Genomic DNA, 27,785 nt, shown 5'->3' with positions numbered 1-27,785 from the left:
TCATTGTGCTGGAAACTTAACCAAACAAGGGAAGTTTATTTCTCTAGTCGCGGCCGTTTCCGGCATCTTCCAAACAAGCTTGAGCATTTTGAAGAGAAAAAGAGAATAAAAACGCAAGCGTTCTTCTTAAGAAATGCATTTAAAGGTGAGTTCTTACCTCTTATCCGCTAGATCTGTTTTATTTCCCACCAGCATGATGATGACGTCGCTGCCCCGTTCCGTTCGGACGTCGTCGATCCATTTCGTTGTCTGCTGGAACGAGTTGACATCTACCGGAGAACAGCGGAGAGGGTGATCAGCGCGACATTCCTCACACATCGCCGCAAAATACAGCTTTACATCTCAAATCAAAGCGTCATACGCTCTGGAATCGGCATCACAGAGCGATGACGAACCGGCGAGCGAAAACTTCGGTCTTTCCACACTGAATAGACGAAAATTTTGGTGTTGATGGGTGGGGAATTCACTCCAAGTGAATTCAAAGCCAGGGAATGAATTGAGTTGAGCTAGAAGTTGGTTTTGATAGCGTCTCCATCAAGAAGTCTCATCACTGTGTGTTAGACCCTTTTATTTTTAGATCAACGTTAAATATTTTATATGGAGAGCGCGAATTAACGTGCTATTGTATTCTACGCTACTCGTGGCTTGTGCATCTGGAGCAAGAGATTCCTACGGTTTCGTTGCTTCTCAAAAGTACTTAATACCAGGTACACATTTTGTGCAAAGTAATCACATCTTTACTTGGTAGGCTCTAGGAAATATCAATTATACAATACACGAGCAACTCTTTAATTATTGAACGCCGAGTTCCAAACAGCTTCCAAATCATTTGCACAGACCCAAAAAGACCAATTTAGCCTGTCCACAGACACGTTTTCTTGAGGATACATCCCTAAAAGCATCAAAATAGGAATGTCCGGAAACTACCCTGATCTACATGAGCTCCACAAACAGCATTTGAGCTGCAAAGCAGCTTAAAAAAGGGGCAGCAACTCCTCCCAAATATCGATTGATTTCATTTTAATGCCTTCTACTGCATAGTTCTATATTGTATGTCCGACAGTCAAGACTTGAGCGCTTGCCAGCGTCTTAGTTCTTCTCTTTACTACTTGGTAATATTGAATTTGCTAAGCCGGTAAAAGAATTCCCAAGTTCGCAGCGAACCTGTCATTTTAGCCCAAACGAACGTGGTATTTTACACAATTAAAGCTTTTCTAGGTAATCTTCTAATCTTTATAAATGAAAAGATGAGCGTTTTTGTAGCGTTAGGCCGTTGCTCCCAGTTGGTTCTGGTTTAGAACTGGAAGCGTCGGAAGGCTTAGTTCTCCTAAACCGTATTTTCTGTTTGTTGTAAGTACAGAACTCGAGTAAGTCGGGGGCTCTGGCCTGAGGGGAGGGACAGAAGGAAAAGGCTTGAAGAAGCACCAATATTTTTAGTTCACAAAAATGTACATACCTTAGTAAGAAAGGAAAGAACAATTGTTAAAGGAGAAGGGCTTAGCGGGTAAGTTTTTACACATTGGAAAACGTCAGAGTGGCTGATTGGAATGAAAATGTGATGTTAATGCGTTTCCCCCCCCAGCCCATGCCCCAGATTGATCGATTTTTTGGGGGGTGGGGAGGGCAAATGGAGTGAAGCGAGTTACAGTGATGGGTACAAAGTCTCTACGTGAAGTATTTGGATTATCTACATATTTGAGACTAGAAGTCCCAGGTGATACTATGATCAAAAGGCAGATGGAAGAGGGTAAAGTGCAACAAGCCCAGTCGGGATTGAAGGCTTCAGGAGAACGTGATAGGAAAGGGTTAGAAAATCATGTCGTTCGTAAGACAATTTATACATTACGACAGCAACCGATTGTCTACAACGAAAGAAAAGAAGTCTACTTTGTCATGCCAGGATGAAGAAGGAGCAGATGACTGTGAGAGGACATGCAAAGCTAAAGGATGGAAAGGGCAGAGTATTAGAAATGCAGAATTCCCCCCACTCACTTGTGATATCATAAACAACAACTGCGACAGTGGAGTCACGAATGTAGCTAGGAATCAAGCTCCTGAACCGCTCTTGACCTGCTGTGTCCCATAATTGCAACCGTACCTAACGAAATCAGTCAAACAAGCGAGAAAAATAAGAAGAAAAAAAAAAAAAAAGAAAAGAAAAGAAAAAAACAAAAAACAAAAAGGTCAAACCCAGTGCAAAATACCTACTTGTGATATCGTAAACTACTACGGCAGCGGCAGAGTCACGGATGTAACTGGGAATGAGGCTACGGAAACGTTCCTGACCCGCAGTATCCCACAGCTGCAACCTGATCTGTGGGCGGGAGAGAATTAAAGAAGCCAAACTGCCACTAAAAAATAAATCAATGAATAAATATTTACTTCTTTTTTTTTTTTTTTAAAAAAAAAAAAAGCGCTAAATCCAAATGATCAACTCATGCAGGAGGTGGTTGGGAGTAGCAGCTTAGTCTCCTTTTTTACAGCGATCTCTCCCAAGCGTTAGAAGAGATAAACTGGTTTACGTACAATTATCTCCTCCTTATTTAAAAACGCTTCTCTTTCAAAAGGGGGAGAAACAGAACAGCTCAGTTCAGGCCCCACCATGAATTTTCACCCGCAGTTCTGTCTACACGAGGGTTTCGTGCTCTGCCGCTTGCACCCGTACCGCGGTTTGTTGGTATTTCAGAGCACGCACCGTATTTCGCAACGAGAGCCTCCAGTGCTGGAAAAGCTGCTAAAGCGACTTTTTAAGGGGCGTAGAACACTAATTATTGCTCCTTATTTAAGCCTCGGCCACGCGGCAAAGCGACGTGCGCGCAGAGGGGCTGAATGTCTCTTACCATCTGAAAGCAAATACAGGGTATACTAAAAGCAACGCGCCCGGCGAGATGCGCAGGGGCCACATCTCAGCCCTGAACCACTTCAAATAAACCACGTTTACTGTGGGTTTATACCACGCCACAAGCTTACGCAGCACCGCGTATCATTTGCTCCTGCAAACAGCTCGAGAGTTGAATTTCTTAATTAAGAATCCGAGCTCATTTCAAACCCCCGGATTTCATTTTGGGAGCTAGAACCGCACCAACGATCATTTGCGGATTGCTGCTGAATGCAACGTTCTTTTTAAACAAGGAATGTTCAAAGCTATTTCTTAACTAGCAACACTTAGCAATCTATATTTTATCTTTCTGTCTTGCTGAAGGGGTTACTCACGGTCCCCTTCTCCAAATTCCGCAGCCCTCAAACTATCTGTATCATCTTCTTCTTTAAAGACGGTGATTTCTCAGGCCCTAAAGAGCGAAGGGGCAACCTGGGCGAAGTTTGGACTTCTCAGGGATCTCAGACCCGCGGGCCGCGCTATTAAAACAGCTGCTGATCCTCGTTCCTGCCGCCCGTAGAAAAGCACAACGAAAATCTTACTCACTGTTCGATCCTCCAGGTACATGGTTTTCGATAAGAAGTCGATGCCAATCGTTGCCTGTAAGAAAAAAGGAAAGAAAAAACAATTAAGAGGTCAAAGCAAAACGAGCGGAGTGATTTGAGGGGAGCGAATTCGGCACCTGTAGCGCATCCGCAAAATAAAATACACCAAAATGCGGTTTTCCAATTTTTTAGATAGGGTTCTACCTATACGTACGATTCAATAAGCAGTTTCCTTAATATCCATAACAAGATCTTAAAGCACAAAAGGTTGTTAAGCTTAATTGATGCACGTTGACATTTTAATCCATACAGTTGTTTGAGTATCAGGAAGGACTTTTAAGTATATGATCCAAATTAGCGTTTGCCTGCTGATCCAGGGTAACTGGGCACGTTGTTTTCTTCCCCACTGCCATAGATCTTTATGTATTAAGCCTTTTTTCATTAAATTAAAGCGGACAATCTTCACATCTGCTGCAACAAAAGTAAAGCTCAGTTAACTGAGTTAATATTAAATCTAAGTGAGTGAGGCATTTGACACAGTGTCCCACAGCATCCTCACAGCTGAACTGAGGGAGTGCGGTCTGGATGAGCGGGGAGTGAGGTGACTGTGAACTGGCTGAAGGGAAGAAGCCAGAGAGTCGTGGTCAATGGGGCAGAGTCCAGTTGAGGCCTGGATCTAGTGCAGTGCCTCAGGGGGCAGTGCTGGGGCCGCTGTTATTCAATATATTCATCAGTGACTTGGATGAGGGAATAGAGTGACTGTCAGCAAGTTTGCTGGTGACACCAAGCTGGGAGGAGTGGTGACACGCCAGAGGCTGTGCTGCCATCAGAGACCTGGACAGGCTGGAGAGTTGGGCGGGGAGAAATGTAATGAACTAGAACAAGGGCAAGTGTAGAGTCTTGAATCTGGGCAGGAACAACCCCAGGTTCCAGTGTAAGTTGGGGAATGAGCTGTTGGAGAGCAGTGTAGGGGAAAGGGACCTGGGGGTCCTGGGGACAGCAGGGTGACCATGAGCCAGCACTGGGCCCTTGTGGCCAGGAAGCCAATGGTACCTGGGGTGGGTTAGAAGGGGGTGGTCAGTAGGTCAGAGAGGTTCTCCTGCCCCTCTGCTCTGCCCTGGGGAGACCACACCTGGAATATTGTGTCCAGTTGTGGCCCCTCAGTTCCAGCAGGACAGGGAACTGCTGGAGAGAGTCCAGCGCAGCCACCAAGATGCTGAAGGGAGTGGAGCATCTCCCGTGTGAGGAAAGGCTGAGGGAGCTGGGGCTCTGGAGCTGGACAAGAGGACACTGAGGGGGGACTCATTCATGTTTACAGATATCTAAAGGGGGAGTGTCAGGAGGATGGAGCCAGGTTCTTCTCGGTGACAACCAGTGACAGGACAAGGGGCAATGGGTACAAACTGGAACACAAGAGGTTCCACTTAAATCTGAGAAGAAACTTGTTCATGGTGAGGGTGCCAGAACACTGGCCCAGGCTGCCCAGGGGGTTGTGGAATCTCCTTCTGTGCAGACATTCCAACCCGCCTGGACACCTTCCTGTGTAACCTCATCTGGGTGTTCCTGCTCCATGGGGGGATTGCACTGGATGAGCTTTCCAGGGCCCTTCAACCCCTCACATTCTGGGATCCTGTGATCTCACTGCAGTGTAACTGCATCCGAGCTTTGAGACGCTTCACTGAGAACATCCTTATATAATGTTGAAGAGAAAGAGAAAAGCATCACTAAGCACTATCAAAAACGCTGTGAGAATAAAGAATAAAACCAGCCTGCTTGTGAGCAATACCCAAAAAAAGAGCTGCAAAGGGATAATAAAGCACAACTGAACAAGCCCAAAGTGAATTTCCATTTGCAGCTAAATACACAACACATTAGAAAACCAGCTTTCCCAGCTGGATCAGGAGCACAAGGAAAAATCAACCACTTGTCATTGAGAACTGGGGCATCAACAGCTCAGGCCGATGATACCGGAATTGTCAGGGAGATGCACAAAGCCTTCAAAGACAAATGCACCTTCTGCTTTTGTTTTCTGTTGTTTTGGGCGAGTATTCCTCGCAAAATGGCCTCAAAGATTCTGTTTTCCCTCGTGTCCGTTTGATTTTGCTTTACAGAAGAAAAGCTACAAACTCCTGAGATCTTCCACCAGATCCACAAGTCAGGATTCTCAGTCTGGTTGATAAACTGCTGGAAATCCAGATTTTCTCTGCTTCGAAGGTGGAAACCTGTCCGAGCTCGTCCTGCATTCCATCCCTCCCACACACGGCAGCCAGAGCTCCGAAAACCCTTCGTGTGCCACAAAGAAATGCATCAAATCAAGGAGATTTCCTGCCGAAACGCAACAGAAAGGCCAAGCGCAAGACTTAGTTTAGAGCCGGGCGATGAAAACGTTTGCGCTAATCGTATTGAGAACATATGGCAGGTCTGGGACTTGAAGCTGTGAACTAAGCCCCCCCAAGCTTTGAGAATTATATAAAATAGCTTCCAGCCAAGGGGTTTGTCCACCCGTATCGTTCCGAACACATCGCAGTGATATGAAGCAGCAGTATGAAGGAGTGTATTCCATTATACATTCCAGATTTTTATTACAATAAATAACCTATAATGAGGTTTTTATTGGCAATTCTGATGAAAAGAGGAAAAAAAAGCTTGAGGGATCTTTCTAGATAGGTTGTAAGAAGAGCTGTGTGATGTGGAAGTAGAAGAGTCTGCTTATCGATGGGGAAAAAACACACGGACATAAAATGGAGCTAATTACTGTAATTAAGACAGAGGAAGGCTCAACCCACTTGCAAAATGCTGGAACACGCAGGAATGGGATGGGAGGCACCGTAAGGCCCAATCGCGAGTTTAAAGGCAAAAAGCTGAACAAATAAAAAGCTCAAGAGGGTCACGCTATGGGTGGGGTCACGTAGGAGAATTTTTAATCCATCCACCCATCTCTAGGCTACTATGGAACTGCTGGTACCGTGTTTTACAGGCCACTCAGAATCACCCCAAACCACACAAGGAATCCCAGAATCCCAGGATGTGAGGGGTTGAAGGGACCTGGAAAGCTCATCCAGCGCAATCCCCCCATGGAGCAGGAACACCCAGATGAGGTTACACAGGAAGGTGTCCAGGCGGGTTGGAATGTCTGCACAGAAGGAGACTCCACAACCTCCCTGGGCAGCCTGGGCCAGGCTCTGCCACCCTCACCAGGAACAAGTTGCTTCTCAGATTTAAGAGGAACCTCCTGTGTTCCAGTTTGAACCCATTGCCCCTTGTCTTATCACTGGTTGTCACCAGAAGAGCCTGGCTCCATCCTCCTGACACTCCCCCTTTCCATATTGATCCCCATGAATGAGTCGCCCCTCAGTGTCCTCTTGTCCAGCTCCAGAGCCCCAGCTCCCTCAGCCTTTCCTCACACGGGAGATGCTCCACTCCCTTCAGCATCTTGGTGGCTGCGCTGGACTCTCTCCAGCAGTTCCCTGTCCTGCTGGAACTGAGGGGCCACAACTGGACACAATATTCCAGGTGTGGTCTCCCCAGGGCAGAGCAGAGGGGCAGGAGAACCTCTCTGACCTACTGACCACCCCCTTCTAACCCACCCCAGGTACCATTGGCTTCCTGGCCACAAGGGCCCAGTGCTGGCTCATGGTCACCCTGCTGTCCCCAGGACCCCCAGGTCCCTTTCCCCTACACTGCTCTCCAACAGCTCATTCCCCAACTTACACTGGAACCTGGGGTTGTTCCTGCCCAGATTCAAGACTCTACACTTGCCCTTGTTCTAGTTCATTACATTTCTCCCCGCCCAGCTCTCCAGCCTGTCCAGGTCTCTGATGGCAGCACAGCTTCCTGTGTCACCACTCCTCCCAGCTTGGTGTCACCAGCAAACTTGCTGACAGTCACTCTATTCCCTCGTCCAAATCACTGATGAATATATTGAATAACAGCGGCCCCAGCACTGCCCCTGAGGCACTGCACTAGATCCAGGCCTCAACTGGACTCTGCCCATTGACCACGACTCTCTGGCTTCTTCCCTTCAGCCAGTTCACAGTCACCTCACCACCTCATCGTCCCAAGGCAAAGGAAGAATCTGAATTATCTTCCAAGTCACAAACCAGATTTTCAACTCACTGTCCTCTCTCCTCCGCCAAGAGGCTGAAACTAAAGGGAAAGTGTTGCCTTTAAGTCTCCTCTTGCCAAATCTCAGTGATTCTCAGGGTACCACCACACTTGCCAATGCTGGTCTCTCATTAGACACCTCACGCGGTGCCACAGAAGGAGGAAAATATTTCCCAGAATGTCCACAAAATGTCCTGGTCAAACACAAACCAGCAATGGCACAAGTTTCTTTGGGGTGTCTGGGGCTCCTCAATACGGTTACAGCGAGTTCTTGTTCAATTCATCAAAACAGCTTCTTAATAAGCTACGGGCAAGCAGAAGAAAACTAATGCACAGCACGGACTTCATTAAACAGCAGCTTGCTGGTTTTACCGACCAAACACAAAAAACCTTGTTCAAATTGGGCCAGTTTTCAGAAAATAGTCATTTAAAATTTATCAGAAATGTCCAGATCGAGCAAATCATCCATCAAGTAACCTAGAGCTGACCATGTACAGAGTTTAATATACATTATCATTTCAGTACTTGGTTTTGAGAGGTCTCCAGATAATTCTGGGCATCCAGAAATGGATATTGTGGTTTGATACTAACGTGGGGTGTGATTTTGGGGCAAACGACTGGAGCTTTCATGACTTATTCTTTCTTCCAGCTATAGCAGAACAGGACACATCGCCCTATCTCAGTCATAACCACAGCAAAACAGAGCTTTTTGGACTAATAACACCAAGTACCACCTTAATTACAGTAATTAGCTCCGTTTTATGCCAATGTTTTATTTCCCCATTTACACCACGTGTCAGTGATAGTTAAATTGAAGCCGTCTTGTAAGCTCTTAAGATTTCTTATTGTTTTAAGTCCATTTTGCGATCATTTAGGACGTCATGTCAGACCAGCCTGGCATGCAGACAACTATTTATTATCAAGCACCGAGGGTCAAACCTCTTGGAGAAAGAACTAGGACGCGACTCCGGAGAGAAAAAGAACAGACCTGAAAGAAAAACACTGCGGAAAACCAAAAGATTAAATACAAGCCCTGAATTCACACATGCGTGTAATTACAGCGGGTAGAATTGAAAAGGCTGTTTGTTCCCTCGGGAGCGTTGATGCGTATTCCAGCACGCCAAAGCAGCTTTTAAACAAGATATCTGGATAGCCGCTAAATAACTGAAGACTCACAGTGCTGTTATTTCTTTATCCCATTACCTCTTTTCCCACCTCCCTAAAAAACCCTTTGCGTTCATCAGGTTTTCTCAGCTTAGCGCGTTCAGAACCTCAGCAACCGAGTCACGAAACGTGTTCTGCGTGGAGAAAACACCCTTGATGCAACTAAAGTGCTTTTGTAGCTTGTCCTGCAGCTCTCCTGGAATTTAGAAAAGCCAGTTTGCACCAACTTGGGTTGATTTGTCACCAAAAATGAAGCAGTGGACACAAAGTTGGAATAAAAGGAAAACACAAGGTAAGCCAAAGATTAAGCTGTTCTCCTTGTCCGCAACAGAAAGGATTGGAGATAATGGTTTTAAGTTGAAACAGTGAAGACTGAGGTCTTAGAAAATGTATTATTTGGGTGTTTAGGTGTCCTGAGATGTTACAGATGGTATTTGGCCTCTAAGGGTGACGAGGGAAAGAAGGTTTGATCCCTTTAGGTCTGTGAAAGCCTCAATCGCTGTAGCAACACGGCGCTGTCGTTTTGTTCACGGTTTTCTGTCGGGTTGGTTTGGTTTGGTTTTTAAAATCTAATTTACTCCTTTAAATGATCCCCTGCTTCAGCCCCAATGTGAATATTAAATAAAGAAGGAGTCACAGAGCGGGGATGGGCACAACAAGCGGTTTTGTGGTACTTATTCCAGCAGACAGCATAAAATAGCATCTTGAAGCACATCCAGTTGTCCACTGCAAACAAGTGGGTTTTTCCTTCGGTGGGAACAGAGGGGCCTCCTAAAATACAGTGATATGAATTGATTTACCTGGTAGGTGTTGTCGAAGCTGTCGTACATGAACCTGGTGATCAAGGACGTCTTCCCCACTGAAAAAGAAAGAAACACACGTTCAAGGAACAATTTCAGCGCAAGTGATTTGAAAACGGTTCCAGGTGGAGTTTTACTCTGTGTCCGATAGATCCATAGGCTGCGATTGAACTTTCTACAAGCAAACGAGCAGTTATTTGACTTTATAACCGCAAAGACACTAGGTTGGCTCCTTTGTCACCCCTGAGCACCAGTTTGACTCTTAAACATTCGTGTTTAGAGATGAAAATTTAAGTAACTCCATCATTCCAGTTTCTACCGAGTCATTTGGAAGTTTTAGTTGAACCAAAGGAACAAGCGCAATAGGTCTGACAACCCCTGCAAGACATTATTATAAACGAGACAGCTCTTCTCACTCCTAAAACAAGGTCACTATATTGCTTTAAAATGCGTCTGGCTGCGTATCTCCATGTCACCCTCTCTGTGTTTGTCACACAATGGGATACAAGACAAGACTGAGGAGCATCGCTCTCAAGAGGCTCGTTCACCATCTGCCCATCACCTTGGATAATGGATTAATTCTCCCTTTTTTTGTACAAGCAGGTTCAGAAGCTGTTAAAAACATCATTATCCACGCCAGCAACGGTAACCGCGACTTGGCTTGTCCACATGAAATCACAAACTACGTCAAAACAGGTCAAAAATCCTCATTTCACAGAATCCCAGAATGTGAGGGGTTGAAGGGCCCTGGAAAGCCCATCCAGTGCAATCCCCCCATGGAGCAGGAACACCCAGATGAGGTTACACAGGAAGGTGTCCAGGCGGGTTGGAATGTCTGCAGAGAAGGAGACTCCACAACCTCCCTGGGCAGCCTGGGCCAGGCTCTGCCACCCTCACCAGGAACAAGTTGCTTCTCAGATTTAAGTGGAACCTCCTGTGTTCCAGTTTGTACCCATTGCCCCTTGTCCTATCATTGGTTGTCACCGAGAAGAGCCTGGCTCCATCCTCCTGACACTCACCCTTTAGATATCTGTCAACATGAATGAGTCCCCCCTCAGTCTCCTCTTGTCCAGCTCCAGAGCCCCAGCTCCCTCAGCCTTTCCTCACACGGGAGATGCTCCACTCCCTTCAGCATCTTGGTGGCTGCGCTGGACTCTCTCCAGCAGTTCCCTGTCCTGCTGGAACTGAGGGGCCACAACTGGACACAATATTCCAGCTGTGGTCTCCCCAGGGCAGAGCAGAGGGGCAGGAGAACCTCTCTGACCTACTGACCACCCCCTTCTAACCCACCCCAGGTACCATTGGCCTTCCTGGCCACAAGGGCCCAGTGCTGGCTCATGGTCACCCTGCTGTCCCCAGGACCCCCAGGTCCCTTTCCCCTACACTGCTCTCCAACAGCTCCTTCCCCAACTTACACTGGAACCTGGGGTTGTTCCTGCCCAGATTCAAGACTCTACACTTGCCCTTGTTCTATTTCATTACATTTCTCCCCGCCCAACTCTCCAGCCTGTCCAGGTCTCTGATGGCAGCACAGCCTATGGCGTGTCAGCCACTCCTCCCAGCTTGGTGTCACCAGCAAACCTGCTGACAGTCACTCTGTTCCCTCATAACCCAGACTGGCACAAACTCCACGTATCAGAACATTCCAGCCAGGTACCAGAAGACCTTGTCACCTCATTTTCCTTAAAAGACAAGTAATATGAGATTCATTTTAAAACAATCATTGTCACTACATTAATTTCTACTCCTGTAAGACCAGCGATCCAGCTGAGCTGGGACTAAGCCCAATTTAGAGTCAAAGGACAGGTTTTTGGTGCTCCACGCCGTCCTCACCTGGAAGGGACCAGCAAGAACAACCCACTTCAGTTCTATGTATTTAAATACTCTGAATTGTAGGCAAATTATTTAAGAAAGAATCAAAATGAGTCAAGAATACCTGCAAAGATCTCCAGTCTGGTACTTAAGCAGCTTTTCAATTCACCTGCAAACTTCGGTTAACTCTGCAGAATGAATAAAGTAAGAGGAGTCCAGCAGACTTGAGAAAAGGCTTTTCCCCAGCGTCGACATCTGAATTCCTGGGTGAATTTTCAACATATTCCACACCACAGGTATAATCAGGTTGCCCAGAAGGCAAAAAAGCTGCTTTAGCAAAGGTAGAGCAAATATTCCCCTCCGTGAATGGGTTTTGGGAAGAAACGCATCTCAGATGGGCAGCATCCCTGAATCCCTTATCCCAGTTTGTCCCAGGAGCCCACGAATGTGTAGAACGGCACAAAGTGGTACAGGACAAATCCCCATGGGACAGCGATGAGCAAATCCAACATTCTCCCACTGAAATTAACCCCGGGAATGGGTTTGTGGCACCACGACCATCTAATTTAATTCTTTAGATGTGTCAATCAAAGCCATGAAATGATTCGCTTTGCTAAGTCACAACCCGCGAAGAACATTGAAGTCTTCCGGTACAATATTTCCCTTCTCGCTATAGTTTCTTGGAGAAAACCCCAAAATCTAAAAGTATTCTATATTTCGTATCCCACTGTATCTTCACTCATTTCACAAAACAAGGGGAAAAATAAGGTGGCGCTTGGCTTGCTTATATTTAACTATCCGCTTCAACCAACACTTGGATAGAGCGTCTCAATGCACTTCGGTTCTCAAACATCCCAAGGTTTTCTTTTTCAGTATTAATACCAACTGCTTACAGGTTTAATTCCACTGCGACAGCTGAAAAATCACCGTTTCTCCTTTAAAATAAACCCCACGTAGAAGCGAAATGCCGCAATTCCCACTGTATCTATGATTAAAAGGTAAAGTCGGTGAATCTTCTCTTCAGAAATTCACAGTTTAGATATAAAGAGTCACCTTGGCCAGGGGGGTAGAAGTTTATGGACACTCCATAGGCAATCTCGCCTCTCCCAGTATAGAAAATATCCCCCAAAAACGGCTGGATTAATCACTTTGGGACTCATATCCCACATGTTGCACGCTAAAGCCATGGGGAGGCATATGGTGAATCCCCAGTAAATGACTTGAAAAAGAAAGAAGAACAATAAGAAGAAACATTGCCAAAAAAAAAAAAGAACCAATTAAATTTTGAAGCGATTACAAGTTTGAGGACACGATCAGAATTCAGAATCATAACGACGCGCTGCTCAAAATTCAGATTGCAAACAATTGGGTATGAAATCTGGGGTTAGAACCAAAGGAAGACGGTCAAGATTTCAGCCTTGTTGGGTTTTGGTGTCGTTTTGTTTTGTGGTTTTTAATCTACTGGGTTAATTGAATCTCTTGAAAAATTTAAAGGCGCACAAACGTATCCAGGGCAGCGTTAGTCAGTAGCATATGACATCCTTTAGGCTTAAATATTTCTGGTACGCTGCTGGGAGGAAAAAAAGAGAGAATAAATATGTTAACATTATCCTTAGAGGAATAAAAGTGGGGAAGAAAATGCTGCGAGTGGGGTTTTACCACAGTGAACAGAACTGAGAGGTGACAGAAAGACGAAACTTAGCGTGGTCAGCAGGACAAGGGCAGTGATCCTTCCCCTGTGCTCTGCATTGGGGAGGCCACACCTGGAGTATTGTGTTCAGTTCTGGGCCCCTCAGCTCAGGAAAGAGATTGAAGTGCTGGAGCGGGTCCAGAGAAGAGCAACAAGACTGGGGAAGGGACTGGAACACAAGCCCTATGGGGAGAGGCTGAGGGAGCTGGGCTTGTTTAGTCTGGAGAAGAGGAGGCTTAGAGCTGAGCTCAGCACTCTCTAGAACTACCTGAAGGGCAGTTCTAGCCAGGTGGGGATTGGGCTCTTCTCCCAGGCATCAGCAATAGGACAAGGGGCCATGGGCTTCAACTCTGCCAGGGGAAATTGAGGCTGGAGATGAGAAAGCAATTCTTTGCAGAGAGAGTGGTCAGGCATTGGAATGGCTGCCCAGGGAGGTGCTGGACTCACTGTCCCTGGAGGTTTTTAAGCTGAGATTGGACATGGCACTTAGTGCCATGATCTAGTCAATGGGCTGGAGTTGGACCAAGGCTTGGACTGGATGATCTCTGAGGTCTTTTCCAACCCAGTCCATTCTGTGATAAGAAAAAGGTGATCTCCAGCCTCTTTTCTTTCTGTAGATCAAGATTTAACAGCTAAAAGGCGAGTCCGAACCAAGACCTACCAGAAAAGGCATCCAATTTTAAAAGCGAGGGTGATGAAAGCCTGAACTGAGCTATTCGGGCGGGCAGCTGGTTCTCCTCCCTCCCTTGGCACGCAGAGTTGCCGGGTGTCATTCCAGCACAGGAATTTACGTGTGAGGAATCCAGGAATCCTTTTGAAGCAGAGGGAAGCTAGGAAGCGATTAACCTGAGAAACCATTTGTTCCAACACTGCACCTGAACGTCGGCTTTGAAAACTCTTCTCGTGACGCGGTTGAACAACAGGGGAGGTCTGGGGGTCGTCAGGGGGGGTTTCTGCGTTCCGAAGCTTTTGATCTAACAAAACCCAAGTCCATGTTATCAGCTCCTGATCGCCCAGCTGTGGCTCAGCCACCATCGCTTAAGCGCACAGATTGTCAATATATCAACATAAAACCAGCTCCAATGGGTATCTGACTTATTCAGGTTATTTTCTTCAGCTCTGGAAGAATTTGGACCTAGAGATCATATTGAACTGGTTACTCACCGGGACTCACCCTCCTAAAGGTTAAAAACGCTCTGCGTGGTGCTTTTTTCTGCGAGGATGAGGGAAAAGTGTTTTGCTGTACAAGGAAACATTAATCGCATTAATTCTGATAAACTGGTAGGTTATAGGACAGAAAGAAGTGGGTTGTTGTGATATATAACAAGAGGAAACTCCGAAAAGGTTTGGCAGAAACAAGCAGCTGCCCAAATACAAACATCCTCCTAAACTGGCAGCTGAATCACCAGCAGCAAAGTGCCCGAGACACGTAACTGAGTTAAAAGATGAGAACTTGTGAAGTTCCTATCGGCGAAATCACCATTAACGCCGAAGACCCGAATCCAAAGCCTTCGGCAGCTAATTGAGTCAAGCTGATCGATGCCCTTTGTCTGGACGCCCCCCGGGTGTTCATCTGGGAGATGAAATCAATACATTAATCTCTGCGATCTTTGATCTGATGGCGGCGACCGGAGGGATTTGAAGGTCGTTCATCCAATTCTTGAAGATCATCTCATCCTGCTTTGAGGTTTGTACGCCCAATCACCGCTAATGACGTTGATCATTGTGCTGTTGGTGCCGTGTGATGGACGAGGAGCTGGTCTTAGGTTTTCTTAGGCATGTGTTTGCCTCTCCCGTATTAAAGATTCGCGTCTTGTCCGAGGATTCTTCTAGAAAAGCCACGCTTAAACCTCCGAGTTGTTGTTTAGCACCTTCAAAGCATCAGCAATACAAAAAAATCCCAGCCCCGCAATCAAGTAGTATCGGCAAAGCAAAATGATCATAAAAACAGTTGATCTATCCAATCATTTCATTGGAAAGCTAAAAAATTCCGCTTGATCTCTCCCAGTTCTTGGTTAGCAGAGCTAAACGCCGGAATTAGAGAGAGGAAGATGAGAAAGCCTTTGCGTCGTATATACAGATAAATCACGGTGTAACCTCCACATTTCATTTGTCCTTCGCAAGACTCCTTTAAGATTTGGTTGGAGGATAAGTTGCAGTCGAAGGAGAAATCCCAGTGATGCTACAACTCTCTTCACTGGAATTATTTCTTTTAGTAGACGCGCCGTAACGCAGTTAATCCAGCAATAATTCAGGTGTTGAAAAGACGTTTCTTACCAAGAAGTCAAAGTCTCAAAACAGACACCACGATACCGCTCGAGGGTCCCGCTGGAAGTCACAGCTCCAAGTTTCACGCTCAGATTTGCTGCTATTTGAGACCCGGCGCTTAAAAGATTCGCTGAAACTCCACGATTTAATACTCGAGATTGGAGAACGCGATGGTCCAGATGTGGAAAAACCAAGCCAAGGCAATAAGAGGAAAAATAATCAGTGCTAAGAATAATATACTGAATTATGAATGAATGAAACCTATTTAAATAGAAGCCCCCAAAGGATGCTCATAGTTGACTTTAAAGACGATTTCAAGGCGTGTTTTGGGTACACAGGGTAACGCTTAAGGACTCACACCCAGCCCGGCTGCCCCCATTCATTCCCGAAAATAAGAGTATTTTGTGCTGTTCATAGCACAAAAAATTGCGTAAGTGGCTTTCAGGTTACTTTGGTGTTTCTTGCATTATAGCAAAGCACCAATGGCTTCTTTATGTACAATATAAATGGCTCAAATCGCCTCTTCTAAAGATCATTTATTCCCAGCCTACTTAGAGATCAAGGTTATTAATTATACTCTTGTACTTTTAAACAGATTTGCTTCTTTAAGAAGGAATTGAAGATTCTGGTTGGGAAGTTAATGGAAAATATCCAGATTTACAGAGAAATAAATGAAACCCAGAAAAAGCCACGGACGGGTTTGTTTTCCATTTCAGTAACTACAGAGATGTTGAAATATTGCAACTTGAAATACGTTTTATTTCATTCATCCCAGCGAACGGTGGCGACTCACCTTGATTTTCGTTGATTATCTTTTTCAGATTCATTTGAAACAGAACAAAAACCAGACTAATATTGCAGACCAGATCAAACACTTAGAGCAAATCCATCAACGTCGGATCGAGCGAAGCACGAGGAGCCCTGAGCAAGGACCAAACTCTGAATACAAAGCCTATTTAATACACTTGCAGCAGTTTCATCACTTGTATACGTCGAAATCCTTCAAGAACTTAAAACAAGTACTAGGGATGTGAACTCCACAGAATCCCATGCTCGTGGTCCTATGTGGATGGCGAACGACAGGCGGTAGAAGGAGAAACCAGCTGCTGCTTGGCCAAAAACGCATCATCGCAATGAGAAAAACAGCAGCAAAGACGCTGCTGGCAGCGGTTCCTGCACCGTTGTGGGGGAAAGGAGGAGAGAGAACAGAGCAACCAACTCAGAAAGGGGGTTTTGGCAGTTTATTTGTGTCGGTTTTACAGCATCCTCGCTCAAAAAGTAATTCTAGAATGGCAGACGCAATCAATAACAACGTCCGACAACTGGCGTTGACCTTTTTATGCCAACGACTCCCTGCCAATCCTTCATTTCTTTTCAGGTCAGCACCCCCAAAGCTTTTTTTTTGGCTCCTTTAATTAACAGCATTATTGAAAACTGTTTGATACAGCCCGGGATCAATGACTTTGACCTCAGGGATTGTCTGGACCTCTTAATTTGAGAATCATTGGCTTGTACCCATGAAGTGGAATGGTTAGTTCGCTACTCCTGGGTTACACATTTAACATGTTGCTGCATCAGTCCACACATCTGTAAAATACACCGGGATGTTTGTATTGCACAATTCCAGGGTAATCTGCGGTTCCAAGGCTGCAAAAAGGCACCAAACCAGCACCATCCAGTCTACAGGTATATGGCAACAGGTTCTTTTTAATTCGAATTCAAAGGAAGCAGAAGCTTAAGGAATAAATATCCCCTTGGAATGTTATTTCCTACAAAATAGTATCTCCATTCAGTGGCCTCTTATAACCAGAGGTGAGGAAAGAAGAAAACTCAAGCTGCCATGGCCACCCTGCTCTGACACCCCCGCTCTTCCTTTTCCTCCCTAAATTAAAACAGAGCAACAGATCCAGACGGTAAAACACATGCTAAAATTCACTAGTGTAAGGTCCGTCGGGATTGTGTCTTATTCTACCACCTCTCCCTTCCTTATCTTGGAATCATCAGAGAATCACAGGATCATTTTGGTTGGAAAAACCCCTCAAGATCAATCCAAGCGTTACACGGATGACCCCCAGGAGCAGGAGTTGGAGGATACCCATAGTATTGGGATGAAGTATTTAAACCATGTATTTTTTTAAATCCCAGGCTATAATATTGGGCATTATATGGAATCTTAACATCTTTACAAACCTTGAAGTCTCAAATTCACAGTGTGAATTAATATCAGCGCCCAGTCCTCTGGTTCAGGTTAAGATGTACTGCTCCTGTTCACCTAAGATGCTGAGAGGTGGGTTAATCCACTTAAAAATTCACTTCTTTTTTTTTTTTAAGCACATTTTAACACTTCCCAGGTGAACAGTAATAATTAAGAAAACCAAGAGCAAGCGCTCTACACAAAGTCACAATTAATTTAACAAGATACAGCATCTGACCAACAAATCAGTGACATAACTGGTCTCAGAAACGCTCCCTTTCCCCTCTGGACAGAGCTCGGGTATTTTAAAATACTTAAAGTTAAAGAACAAAACATTCCAGGTTCCAGTATAAGTTGAGGAATGACCTATTAGAGAGCAGGGTAGGGGAAAGGGACCTGGGGGTCCTGGGGACAGCAGGGTGACCATGAGCCAGCACTGGGCCCTTGTGGCCAGGAAGCCAATGGTACCTGGGGTGGGTTAGAAGGGGGTGGTCAGTAGGTCAGAGAGGTTCTCCTGCCCCTCTGCTCTGCCCTGGGGAGACCACACCTGGAATATTGTGTCCAGTTGTGGCCCCTCAGTTCCAGCAGGACAGGGAACTGCTGGAGAGAGTCCAGCGCAGCCACCAAGATGCTGAAGGGAGTGGAGCATCTCCCGTGTGAGGAAAGGCTGAGGGAGCTGGGGCTCTGGAGCTGGACAAGAGGACACTGAGGGGGGACTCATTCATGGTTACAGATATCTAAAGGGGGAGTGTCAGGAGGATGGAGCCAGGCTCTTCTCGGTGACAACCAATGATAAGTCAAGGGGCAATGGGTACAAACTGGAACACAAGAGGTTCCACTTATATTTGAGAAGCAACTTGTTCCTGGTGAGGGTGGCAGAGCCTGGCCCAGGCTGCCCAGGGAGGTTGTGGAGTCTCCTTCTGTGCAGACATTCCAACCCGCCTGGACACCTTCCTGTGTAACCTCATCTGGGTGTTCCTGCTCCATGGGGGGATTGCACTGCATGAGCTTTCCAGGGCCCTTCAACCCCTCACATTCTGGGATTCTGTGAATCCTTATTTTCTCATTGTAAATTCAATTCCCTTTGTTCTTATGGAGGTCCTATCTAAGCCGGACTTTCCAAGGCAAGTCAAGTCAGTTTTCTTACAGCTCAGCATCTCCTTGAGGTGCAAACACACCCTCTCCTCATATTACGATATAAGTAAGAAACAGCGTGGCTGGAATGTTTGCCGTGGAGGAAATTTCCATTTTCCTTTGTTTTGAATTTCCCAGCAAAATATTTTACAGCCTCAACATCTCAGCACTTTCCCAAAGCAGAAACCGTGACATCGGCCTTTTAGCTCAGTAGCGTTAAACTAAAATGTGAATTTAACAAAGTAGAACAGAGCATAAGCTAAGTATACAAACCTAAACGGCTGGTAGGATGCGCCCATGAATATTGATAAGTGTCTGGTGCAAACCAGGGGAAGGGAAGCGATGGAATGGAGCGAACGAGCGTGATCTAACAAGGAATGACACCCACCCGGCAGATGAGCCGCATGGAGCTGTTATGGGAACGACCGGTGTCATCTGTGGCTTATTCGCACACGCTACAACAACAGGGCCACAAAGAAAGGAAATGAGTAGCACCATTTTAAACGCTGAATATATGATAAAAAGACGAAACGATCGTGTGTTTCACAGGCATTGCTGTTCAACTCTTCTCCCTGGCTATAGCTCTATATTCATGTTTTAATGGCTTCTAGCAGAAGTTGATGAATATATATTTCAAGCGACGCCCAAAATGATGCGAGTTCCACAAGGATTGGAGACCTGTCTGGATGACGTGCCCTTGAAACCGAGAGGCAAATATAATTGTGTCACAACCCCGATGTCATCAGAGCAAAGGGGGTTTAGTTCCCGTCAATCTCTCCAGGCAATAACCACACAAACAAGCGTTTTCACGCCTGCTCTTCCCTATCAAGTATTTCCCTAATTTACAAAAAGGGACCAATTACTCCCCTATCTACAACAACCAGTAATCAAATGATTAACACTTCAGTAACTGCCTTATAAAAAAAAGATGACTATGAGAATACACATTGGCCTGAAAAGCTCATTAATGTTAATTTTCCGCCAGTCTTTTCTTCGAGTACCTCAGAAGAGCGTGTACGCAGGGGCTGTTTTCCTAACAGAAGCGACGAGGCCCCATTTGTGCCATAATATTTCACCCAAGACAGGAGGAAATTGAGGCTGAAGCACCTCTCTGATCCACAAAACCCTTTTTCCTGGGGTCTATAACATTTGAAGGCTGGTGTTGGACAAAAGCGGCGCTTAACTAAGATCGGTTCTTGCAAAGGAAACCACCAGCTCTGGTTCAACAATCTCAGCCTCCAACTGGAAAGCATCTCAACGGCAAAACATCATCTTCAATGCCCAGGTTGGCACTCACAATAGACATTTAATTTTTGGCCCACAGAATAGGAACAAGCTTCTTATTCATTCGATAAAGCCCTGCAGACAGCAGGACAAGACAACTGTGAATATACTCAATGTAACTTGAGGGGTTCTGTATCTTCATTAAAGTATTAGTTTAAGTCAGGTCTCTGCTCCAGATTCTTTTTAACTGTCTAATTTAATTATCATAGGAAATACAAAGGAAACATCAACTCTATGAAACTACATTCCCAATCTTAAATCAATACAATCCAAGAGAGACACTTTGCAGAACTTGAGGGTTCATTCTCTCTCCAAAAAAGTGAGAAGAGACGAGGGCGAAGAAGAGGAGGAGGGCGAGCTTTTGAAAACCTGGCAGTCCAAGATTAGTCCAGACCTTAAATTTTAAGTTCTCAGCCTTACTTTAGACCAGCTAAACATCTGGAGATAGACACGACCTTGGGACTGCACCTGGAAAAACACTGGTAATAATATATTGTAGTCTCTATCTTGTCCAACCTCCCTGCCATGGGCAGCAACATCTTGTTCCAGATGTTGGTTAATACCAACTTGTTTGGTTTTAAGCCTAAAAATCTCAGGTTAGACTCCGCTTCCCCAAGGGAAACTTCTCTTATTGCTGTGAAAAAAAAGCCTGAATGGAACCATGACCATTCCTGCCATTCAAAAAGATGCGAGCGGGCACACCAACACGACCCCGAGAAACGCTTGTTCACAGATTGCCTCTGTAATAGGGAGGGAACAGAGAATAGGAAACACTCAGGAGAACATCCTCAGTGTCATAAATACAATAACAAATTAAAAGCACAATTGTACTGTATAAAAAACTATCAGCCTCCTCATCCAGGTGAGACCCACCCAGCTCTCCTAAGCAACAGACACTGGTTCTTTTGCACATCTGCCAGAACAGCCTCGTTACGATATTCACTAATTGCTTTCAAGTAGCACACCCTGAATCTTGCTTCGACAAGCCCCAGCGTCCCCAACGCCGCAGCTCCTGAAAAACTACCCAATATAATAATGCAATGCACTCTGAAGCCACGTTAAGCTCACGTTAAACCTCATGTAAGCGCTCCCAAGGGATAGAAAAAGGATGAGAAAACGCCTCAAACGAGCCAAGTCTTGGGAAACGGGAGAGGTGCCTGAGGACTGGAGGAAAGCAAATGTCACTGCAGTCTTCAAAAAGGGCAGGAAGGGGACGTGGGTAACTCTAGACCAGTCAGCCTCACCTCCATCTCTGGGAAACTGATGGAACGACTTCTCCTTGGTGCCATCTCAAGGCATATCAGGGATCAGAGGGACATTAGGGGCAGTCAACATGGCTTCACCAAGGGGAAGTCGAGCTTGACCAACCTCATTGACTTCTATGAGAACATGACAAGGTAGGTGGATGGATGATGGCAGAGCAGTGGACATGATCTCCCTTGACTTGAGTGAGGCATTTGACACAGTGTCCCACAGCATCCTCACAGCTGAACTGAGGGAGTGGGTCTGGATGAGCGGGGAGTGAGGTGACTGTGAACTGGCTGAAGGGAAGAAGCCAGAGAGTCGTGGTCAATGGGCAGAGTCCAGTTGAGGCCTGGATCTAGTGCAGTGCCTCAGGGGGCAGTGCTGGGGCCGCTGTTATTCAATATATTCATCAGTGACTTGGATGAGGGAATAGAGTGACTGTCAGCAAGTTTGCTGGTGACACCAAGCTGGGAGGAGTGGTGACACGCCAGAGGCTGTGCTGCCATCAGAGACCTGGACAGGCTGGAGAGTTGGGCGGGGAGAAATGTAATGAACTAGAACAAGGGCAAGTGTAGAGTCTTGAATCTGGGCAGGAACAACCCCAGGTTCCAGTGTAAGTTGGGGAATGAGCTGTTGGAGAGCAGTGTAGGGGAAAGGGACCTGGGGGTCCTGGGGACAGCAGGGTGACCATGAGCCAGCACTGGGCCCTTGTGGCCAGGAAGGCCAATGGTACCTGGGGTGGGTTAGAAGGGGGTGGTCAGTAGGTCAGAGAGGTTCTCCTGCCCCTCTGCTCTGCCCTGGGGAGACCACACCTGGAATATTGTGTCCAGTTGTGGCCCCTCAGTTCCAGCAGGACAGGGAACTGCTGGAGAGAGTCCAGCGCAGCCACCAAGATGCTGAAGGGAGTGGAGCATCTCCCGTGTGAGGAAAGGCTGAGGGAGCTGGGGCTCTGGAGCTGGACAAGAGGACACTGAGGGGGGACTCATTCATGGGGATCAATATGGAAAGGGTGAGTGTCAGGAGGATGGAGCCAGGCTCTTCTCGGTGACAACCAATGACAGGACAAGCGGCAATGGGTTCAAACTGGAACACAAGCGGGTCCACTTAAATCTGAGAAGCAACTTGTTCCTGGTGAGGGTGGCAGAGCCTGGCCCAGGCTGCCCAGGGGGTTGTGGAGTCTCCTTCTGTGCAGACATTCCAACCCGCCTGGACACCTTCCTGTGTAACCTCATCTGGGTGTTCCTGCTCCATGGGGGGATTGAACTGGATGAGCTTTCCAGGGCCCTTCAACCCCTGACATTCTGGGATTCTGTGAGCAGAGTAACGATTTTCCCAAAGGTTCCCACCTTTGTTGCAACCGTTTCACCAAGATCCAAACGACAGGCGATGAAAGAAATAAACGTTTTCCAGCTGACAGCTCCATAATGAAGGCTGACTGGATAAAAGTCTGCGCTGCCACTGATCTCAGTACTCGGTGCCATATGGATGGTTTGCGCTGTCTCCAGGCATTTTAAGACCAGCAAGAGAAGCAAAGAATTGTCACTGGTATTTAAAGCCCTGTAGCAGCTAAAGGGGAAAGGAGGAGACACAAAAAGCTATTTTCTGTTATCAACCTTTTTTTAAGCCAACATCAGCCTGTTTGCTTGCTTTAGACATGTTAGAATCTCGTTTTACTTGGTACTCTGTGAGCTCCATTTATTTTCCTGAGGGAGGTGCAAGGTAGACATACCAAACTCCAAGTAAAACTATTTATCAGTAATAAACTAAGCCACATTTTGACAATTATTGTGAACAGCCTGAGTAGAAGGTTTAAATGACTTAAAACTCGGGACATTTTTCCCCTAAATCCTAATAAGCACTGGCAGAGTTGATAAAAGTTGAACAATATGACTGATTATTAATGCATGGATGAGATTTCCCTTGGAATACACACCAAGCCTTGTGACAGCGACAAAAATACATGGTGATAAATAGCTTCATTAATTCTTTAGGGGTTTGTCAGTAATTAGCTTTACTTTTCCTCCCCAAATGGGAAATATATGCAAGAGAACACAAAATAATCTTGTGTTCGTTCAGCGAAGAAACGAAACACTGAACGTGGGTCGGTGGCTCTGGTTCCATCTCACACCCACATTTTGTAGCTGTGATGGTTTTTGAACAATTAAGTTGAACAGTGCAAGGTTTTCATATACAAGCTGTTGTTTTTTCCACCACATTCACTAACGTGTAGAAAAGAATAAGTAAGAGTCAGCCCCTCTTTACTGAATAGGAAGAAGCAGGAGAAAGGACCTTCGGGCAATTTCGTTTTAACTCATCTGGCGTAACACAAAACATCTGGGAAGTTACACGACGTCACTTTAGAAGAGCTTCCAGTTTTCCGTTAGCAAGAAAATCCGTCATCTCACACATTCAGAGCTCTGAATCTTCCATCGTTTTGGGCACAAGGGCCAAATATCCTGTGTAAATACAGCTGAAGAAAGTGAGTTTTGAAGCAGCAGAATCCAGCTCGTTTCTGGAAGATGGACACTCTTTAAGCCGGCGTGGAAGCCCAAAACTGTCTCCTATTTGTTTACAGTAGACCTAAGTAGGAGCTTTTCCGTGGGGGAAGAGAGTTTAAAAATCTCGTTAAGACCTGTAACAACAATGCTAAAATGGTACAAATTAATTACATGTGTAAAACCTGCGACAAGAAGCAACGGAAGGAGGATTCACAGAATTGCATGTGCTAATTGCTACATAATGTGGTAAAAGCGGTTTCATTCAAATGACCAGAGTGCAAGAAGAGGAAGAATAAACCCAAGATGAACTTACAGGAGGATCAAGAACTGGAGCCATAAGTCCCCAGATAAGCAAAACAAAAGGACAAGGACACTGGCGAATTTTGCCCAAAATGAAACAAAATACCTACAGGAAAGGTCCCAAGCACTTTCAGCTCTTAAGTGGTACAGAAGTACCACCCACAAATATCAGTTCAGTGCTGATAAATCTAGAAGAATCCAAGAGACACAACGAGGACTTGATATCGTGTCCCATTAAGCAGCTCCAGCCACAGATCTCAATCCTTTCGGGGACAAGAGCAGCTCAAGGAAAATCAACACTCGAGTGAAATCAGTTCAGCTGGAAACAAACGACTTACTTCAATTCCATTACGGCCTGTGCTGAGATTTGTTACGCTCTTCTTTTTAACGCTATGGCCTCAGGAATGGATTCTGGAAACCAGCTTCTACTCCTGACTTGCTTAAGCCCTGGTTCACTAGGCTAGAACCAGCAGGGAGCTACAGGGCTGCCTTTCATAGACAGTCACGTTTGTGGTTTAAAAAGAGCCCCCAAGAGTAACTCTTATTGCCCACGGCAGAGAGAAGGGGCAGTCACCACGTCGATATTTTAAAACCAACCAGAGAGCAGGAAGGGTGAACGATGTGCTCACATTTCTATGAGTTAATGAACTAAAGGTACTCACAGGTCACCTTTACATTTCAAAGACTGCTACACGGTCTCTTCTTATTTATCAGGAATGAAGAAAGCCTCCCAACATTCAATGTCATGAAGGTATTTTTCACTACAGCCTGAAGATTTAAGTTTTCCTTCTTATCCTACAGAGATAAAGCTTTTAAAAACACGTTTCCCATTAGGATTCAAATATTCTCCCAAAGGACTTTAACAACTCTTTTAGCCTCAGCATAAATCTTGATAACGCAAAGCGGCACTTTAAAGAAACTATAAGAACACTTGGAAATGCTATCGGGCCTTACAACCATCTCCAATATTCGGCTGTATTAGTAAGTACATTTATGTGGGGAAAAAGGAAAATAAAACATGCACACAACACATTTAAAAGCAGATTTGGGAGTTAGAGGACGACAGGGGAAGAGGAGGAGGAAGAACAGTACTGGACCTTGGGCAATAAAGCTGCAGTTTAGTTGGGAATGACTGCCTATATACATATATATATACAGAGAGAGAGAATGAGATAGATAGATATAGATATACAGACATATAGCAGAGAATGAATAAAATATTCCATTACTAAAGATAGAATGGCACCAAGGTGAGCACGTGGAGAAGGGTTCTGAATTTTACCAAACCCCCCTGTATGGTTATTTCAATAATCCCCACAACACTTTGGTGAAGTATTTTGTTCATAATGCAATTTTTGGACAAAGAATCCATTTTTGAGTGGGGTGTTCAGGTTGAAACTTCAGAATGACTCAACAGTGTTCCAGTTTATTCCTCGATATAATAAAACACCCAGCTTGGCTGTCGGCACATCCAGACAAATTAAATGCTCTTCAAGACACCTGGCTGTGTTTCTACCTTTATGCACTAATGAAACACCAAATTTCTGTTAGAATTTCAGTCCCAATTTATTATTTAGCCCTTGGCTCAGGTGGTTTCAAAAAGAGCTCTTGGAAAGTCACACTGCTAAACATTTTAGTGAAGCAACAAATTGATAGTTACAGAATCACAGAATCCCAGAATGTGAGGGGTTGAAGGGCCCTGGAAAGCTCATCCAGTGCAATCCCCCCATGGAGCAGGAACACCCAGATGAGGTTACACAGGAAGGTGTCCAGGCGGGTTGGAATGTCTGCACAGAAGGAGACTCCACAACCTCCCTGGGCAGCCTGGGCCAGGCTCTGCCACCCTTACTGAGAAGTTTCTTCTCATATTTAAGTGGAACCTCTTGTGTTCCAGTTTGCACCCATTGCCCCTTGTCCTACCATTGGTTGTCACCGAGAAGAGCCTGGCTCCATCCTCCTGACACTCCCCCTTTCCATATTGATCCCCATGAATGAGTCCCCCCTCAGTGTCCTCTTGTCCAGCTCCAGAGCCCCAGCTCCCTCAGCCTTTCCTCACACGGGAGATGCTCCACTCCCTTCAGCATCTTGGTGGCTGCGCTGGACTCTCTCCAGCAGTTCCCTGTCCTGCTGGAACTGAGGGGCCACAACTGGACACAATATTCCAGGTGTGGTCTCCCCAGGGCAGAGCAGAGGGACAGGAGAACCTCTCTGACCTACTGACCACCCCCTTCTAACCCACCCCAGGTACCATTGGCTTCCTGGCCACAAGGGCCCAGTGCTGGCTCATGGTCACCCTGCTGTCCCCAGGACCCCCAGGTCCCTTTCCCCTACACTGCTCTCCAACAGCTCGTTTCCCAACTTACACTGGAACCTGGGGTTGTTCCTGCCCAGATACAAGACTCTACACTTGCCCTTGTTCTAGTTCATTACATTTCTCCCCGCCCAAGACAGACAAACCACCAAGTCACTTCTAACCTAATCAATGGTTTCTAAGCTAAATTCATTGAATAAAACCAAGAGAAAGAAAGTTTGCTCCATTAAATATTTACTCTACCTTCTAATTTAAACTGTGTCTTTGTTTATTAACCGGGTGGTGGTTTGGGTTGGTTTTATTTTTTCAACTGCTTGCTTCTTACACAAAAATTTGGGCTTATCGAGTTTAAAAGACCAATATTTAAGTTCTATTATTGTCGTGCAAGTGTAGCTTAATATGCACTTTATATATATGATGGTAGTTAAACCCTATGGGGATTAATTCACTTTTTGAAGCACGTCTTCGTTACAAACTGAGCAAAAATCCACAAGGAGACCTGCAGTAATTAATCACTCATAGGAGACATTTTTAAACCCCAGTATTTTATTTTTAAATATCTAATTATCTGCTCGTAAAAGACGTGGAAGATGTAAAACGCTACCTATGCAGATCAGAAGTAATTAAGCCACTTTGGACGGTCATTATATTGCATGTCGATCTGTTCTGTTCAAAGCAACTTGTGCTCAGCCCCGGGCTCCTCCTGCAAAAGGGGAATCGCCAAAACCATAAGATTCAAACACAACGGTGACTCTACAAATGACATTTCCAAATTCAGAAAGCCGCTCTGAATATTTTATATGGGCATAAAGTCAAAACGGACGCAGTCATTTCCCTCTCCTGCAATCACAATTGCTTTTGGAATGGGGATGTTAGGAGTAAAAGTGGATATTCAGGATTTCATTTGTGAGCTTTAGGTGGATATGGGCAGTACAAGAAAATATTACACGATGGTTTTGAAAAATACGATGGGCTAATACAACACCTAATATGAGAATACTCTTCTAGAATCTTCCGAATTATATTAGGCTGTTGTTTCCCTGCAAAATCATCTGTCTCATTATAAGGCACCACAGAGTCATGTCCATTTCTTACCAATATTAATATCTGAGGAACACAATGTAGTAACAAGGCAGATTCTTCCTCCCTATGCAAAAGTACCGAAATACTTCCAGAAATCCTGCGCTTTTCTTTGCATCTTCCATCTTCTCCTGCGATTTGAGCGTTAGCAACGACAACCATAATAAACCACTAGAAATTACATCGGTAAAAAGATTTGTTGCCATGTCTGGTGATTTGCCACCTGAAATCACCACTTTCAGCTGCTCCTTCAGGGGTAATCTGGGCTTATTTTCCTTTTCTTCTTTGCCACAGAGTGCCAGGATCGTAACAGGTTATTTTTCATTCTAACCTTCGGAACATCCAAATTCCAGCGGTGCAAATCTTTTCATTTAAGGCACGAGGTTTAAGAATAGAACCAAATAATTTTACGTTCATTACCGTTTAAAATTGGTTACAAAACTAAACTTCAACCAAGTATATTTGACACTTCTTCCCT

General features: G+C 45.4%; 1 protein-coding gene across 2 annotated transcripts in view; it reads right to left on the bottom strand.

The window, feature by feature from the left end:
- RAB6A (RAB6A, member RAS oncogene family) overlaps positions 1 to 27,785 on the bottom strand; it is a 65,395-nt gene that overhangs the window by 19,339 nt on the left and 18,271 nt on the right. The window contains exons 2-5 of one of the 2 annotated variants that reach the window (XM_065070063.1): positions 9,492 to 9,550; positions 3,425 to 3,478; positions 2,209 to 2,314; positions 158 to 269 (exon numbers count right to left, since the gene is read on the bottom strand). In XM_065070063.1, coding sequence (XP_064926135.1) covers positions 158 to 269; positions 2,209 to 2,314; positions 3,425 to 3,478; positions 9,492 to 9,550 — 331 coding nt within the window. Of the gene's footprint in view, positions 1 to 157; positions 270 to 1,992; positions 2,099 to 2,208; positions 2,315 to 3,424; positions 3,479 to 9,491; positions 9,551 to 27,785 lie in introns of both variants that reach the window. The other variant, XM_065070003.1, reaches the window with a different exon arrangement.

Source organism: Columba livia, chromosome 1 (assembly GCF_036013475.1).
Source record: "Columba livia isolate bColLiv1 breed racing homer chromosome 1, bColLiv1.pat.W.v2, whole genome shotgun sequence".
Classification (NCBI taxonomy): domain Eukaryota; kingdom Metazoa; phylum Chordata; class Aves; order Columbiformes; family Columbidae; genus Columba; species Columba livia.
This window is presented reverse-complemented; position numbering and strand designations above follow the sequence as displayed.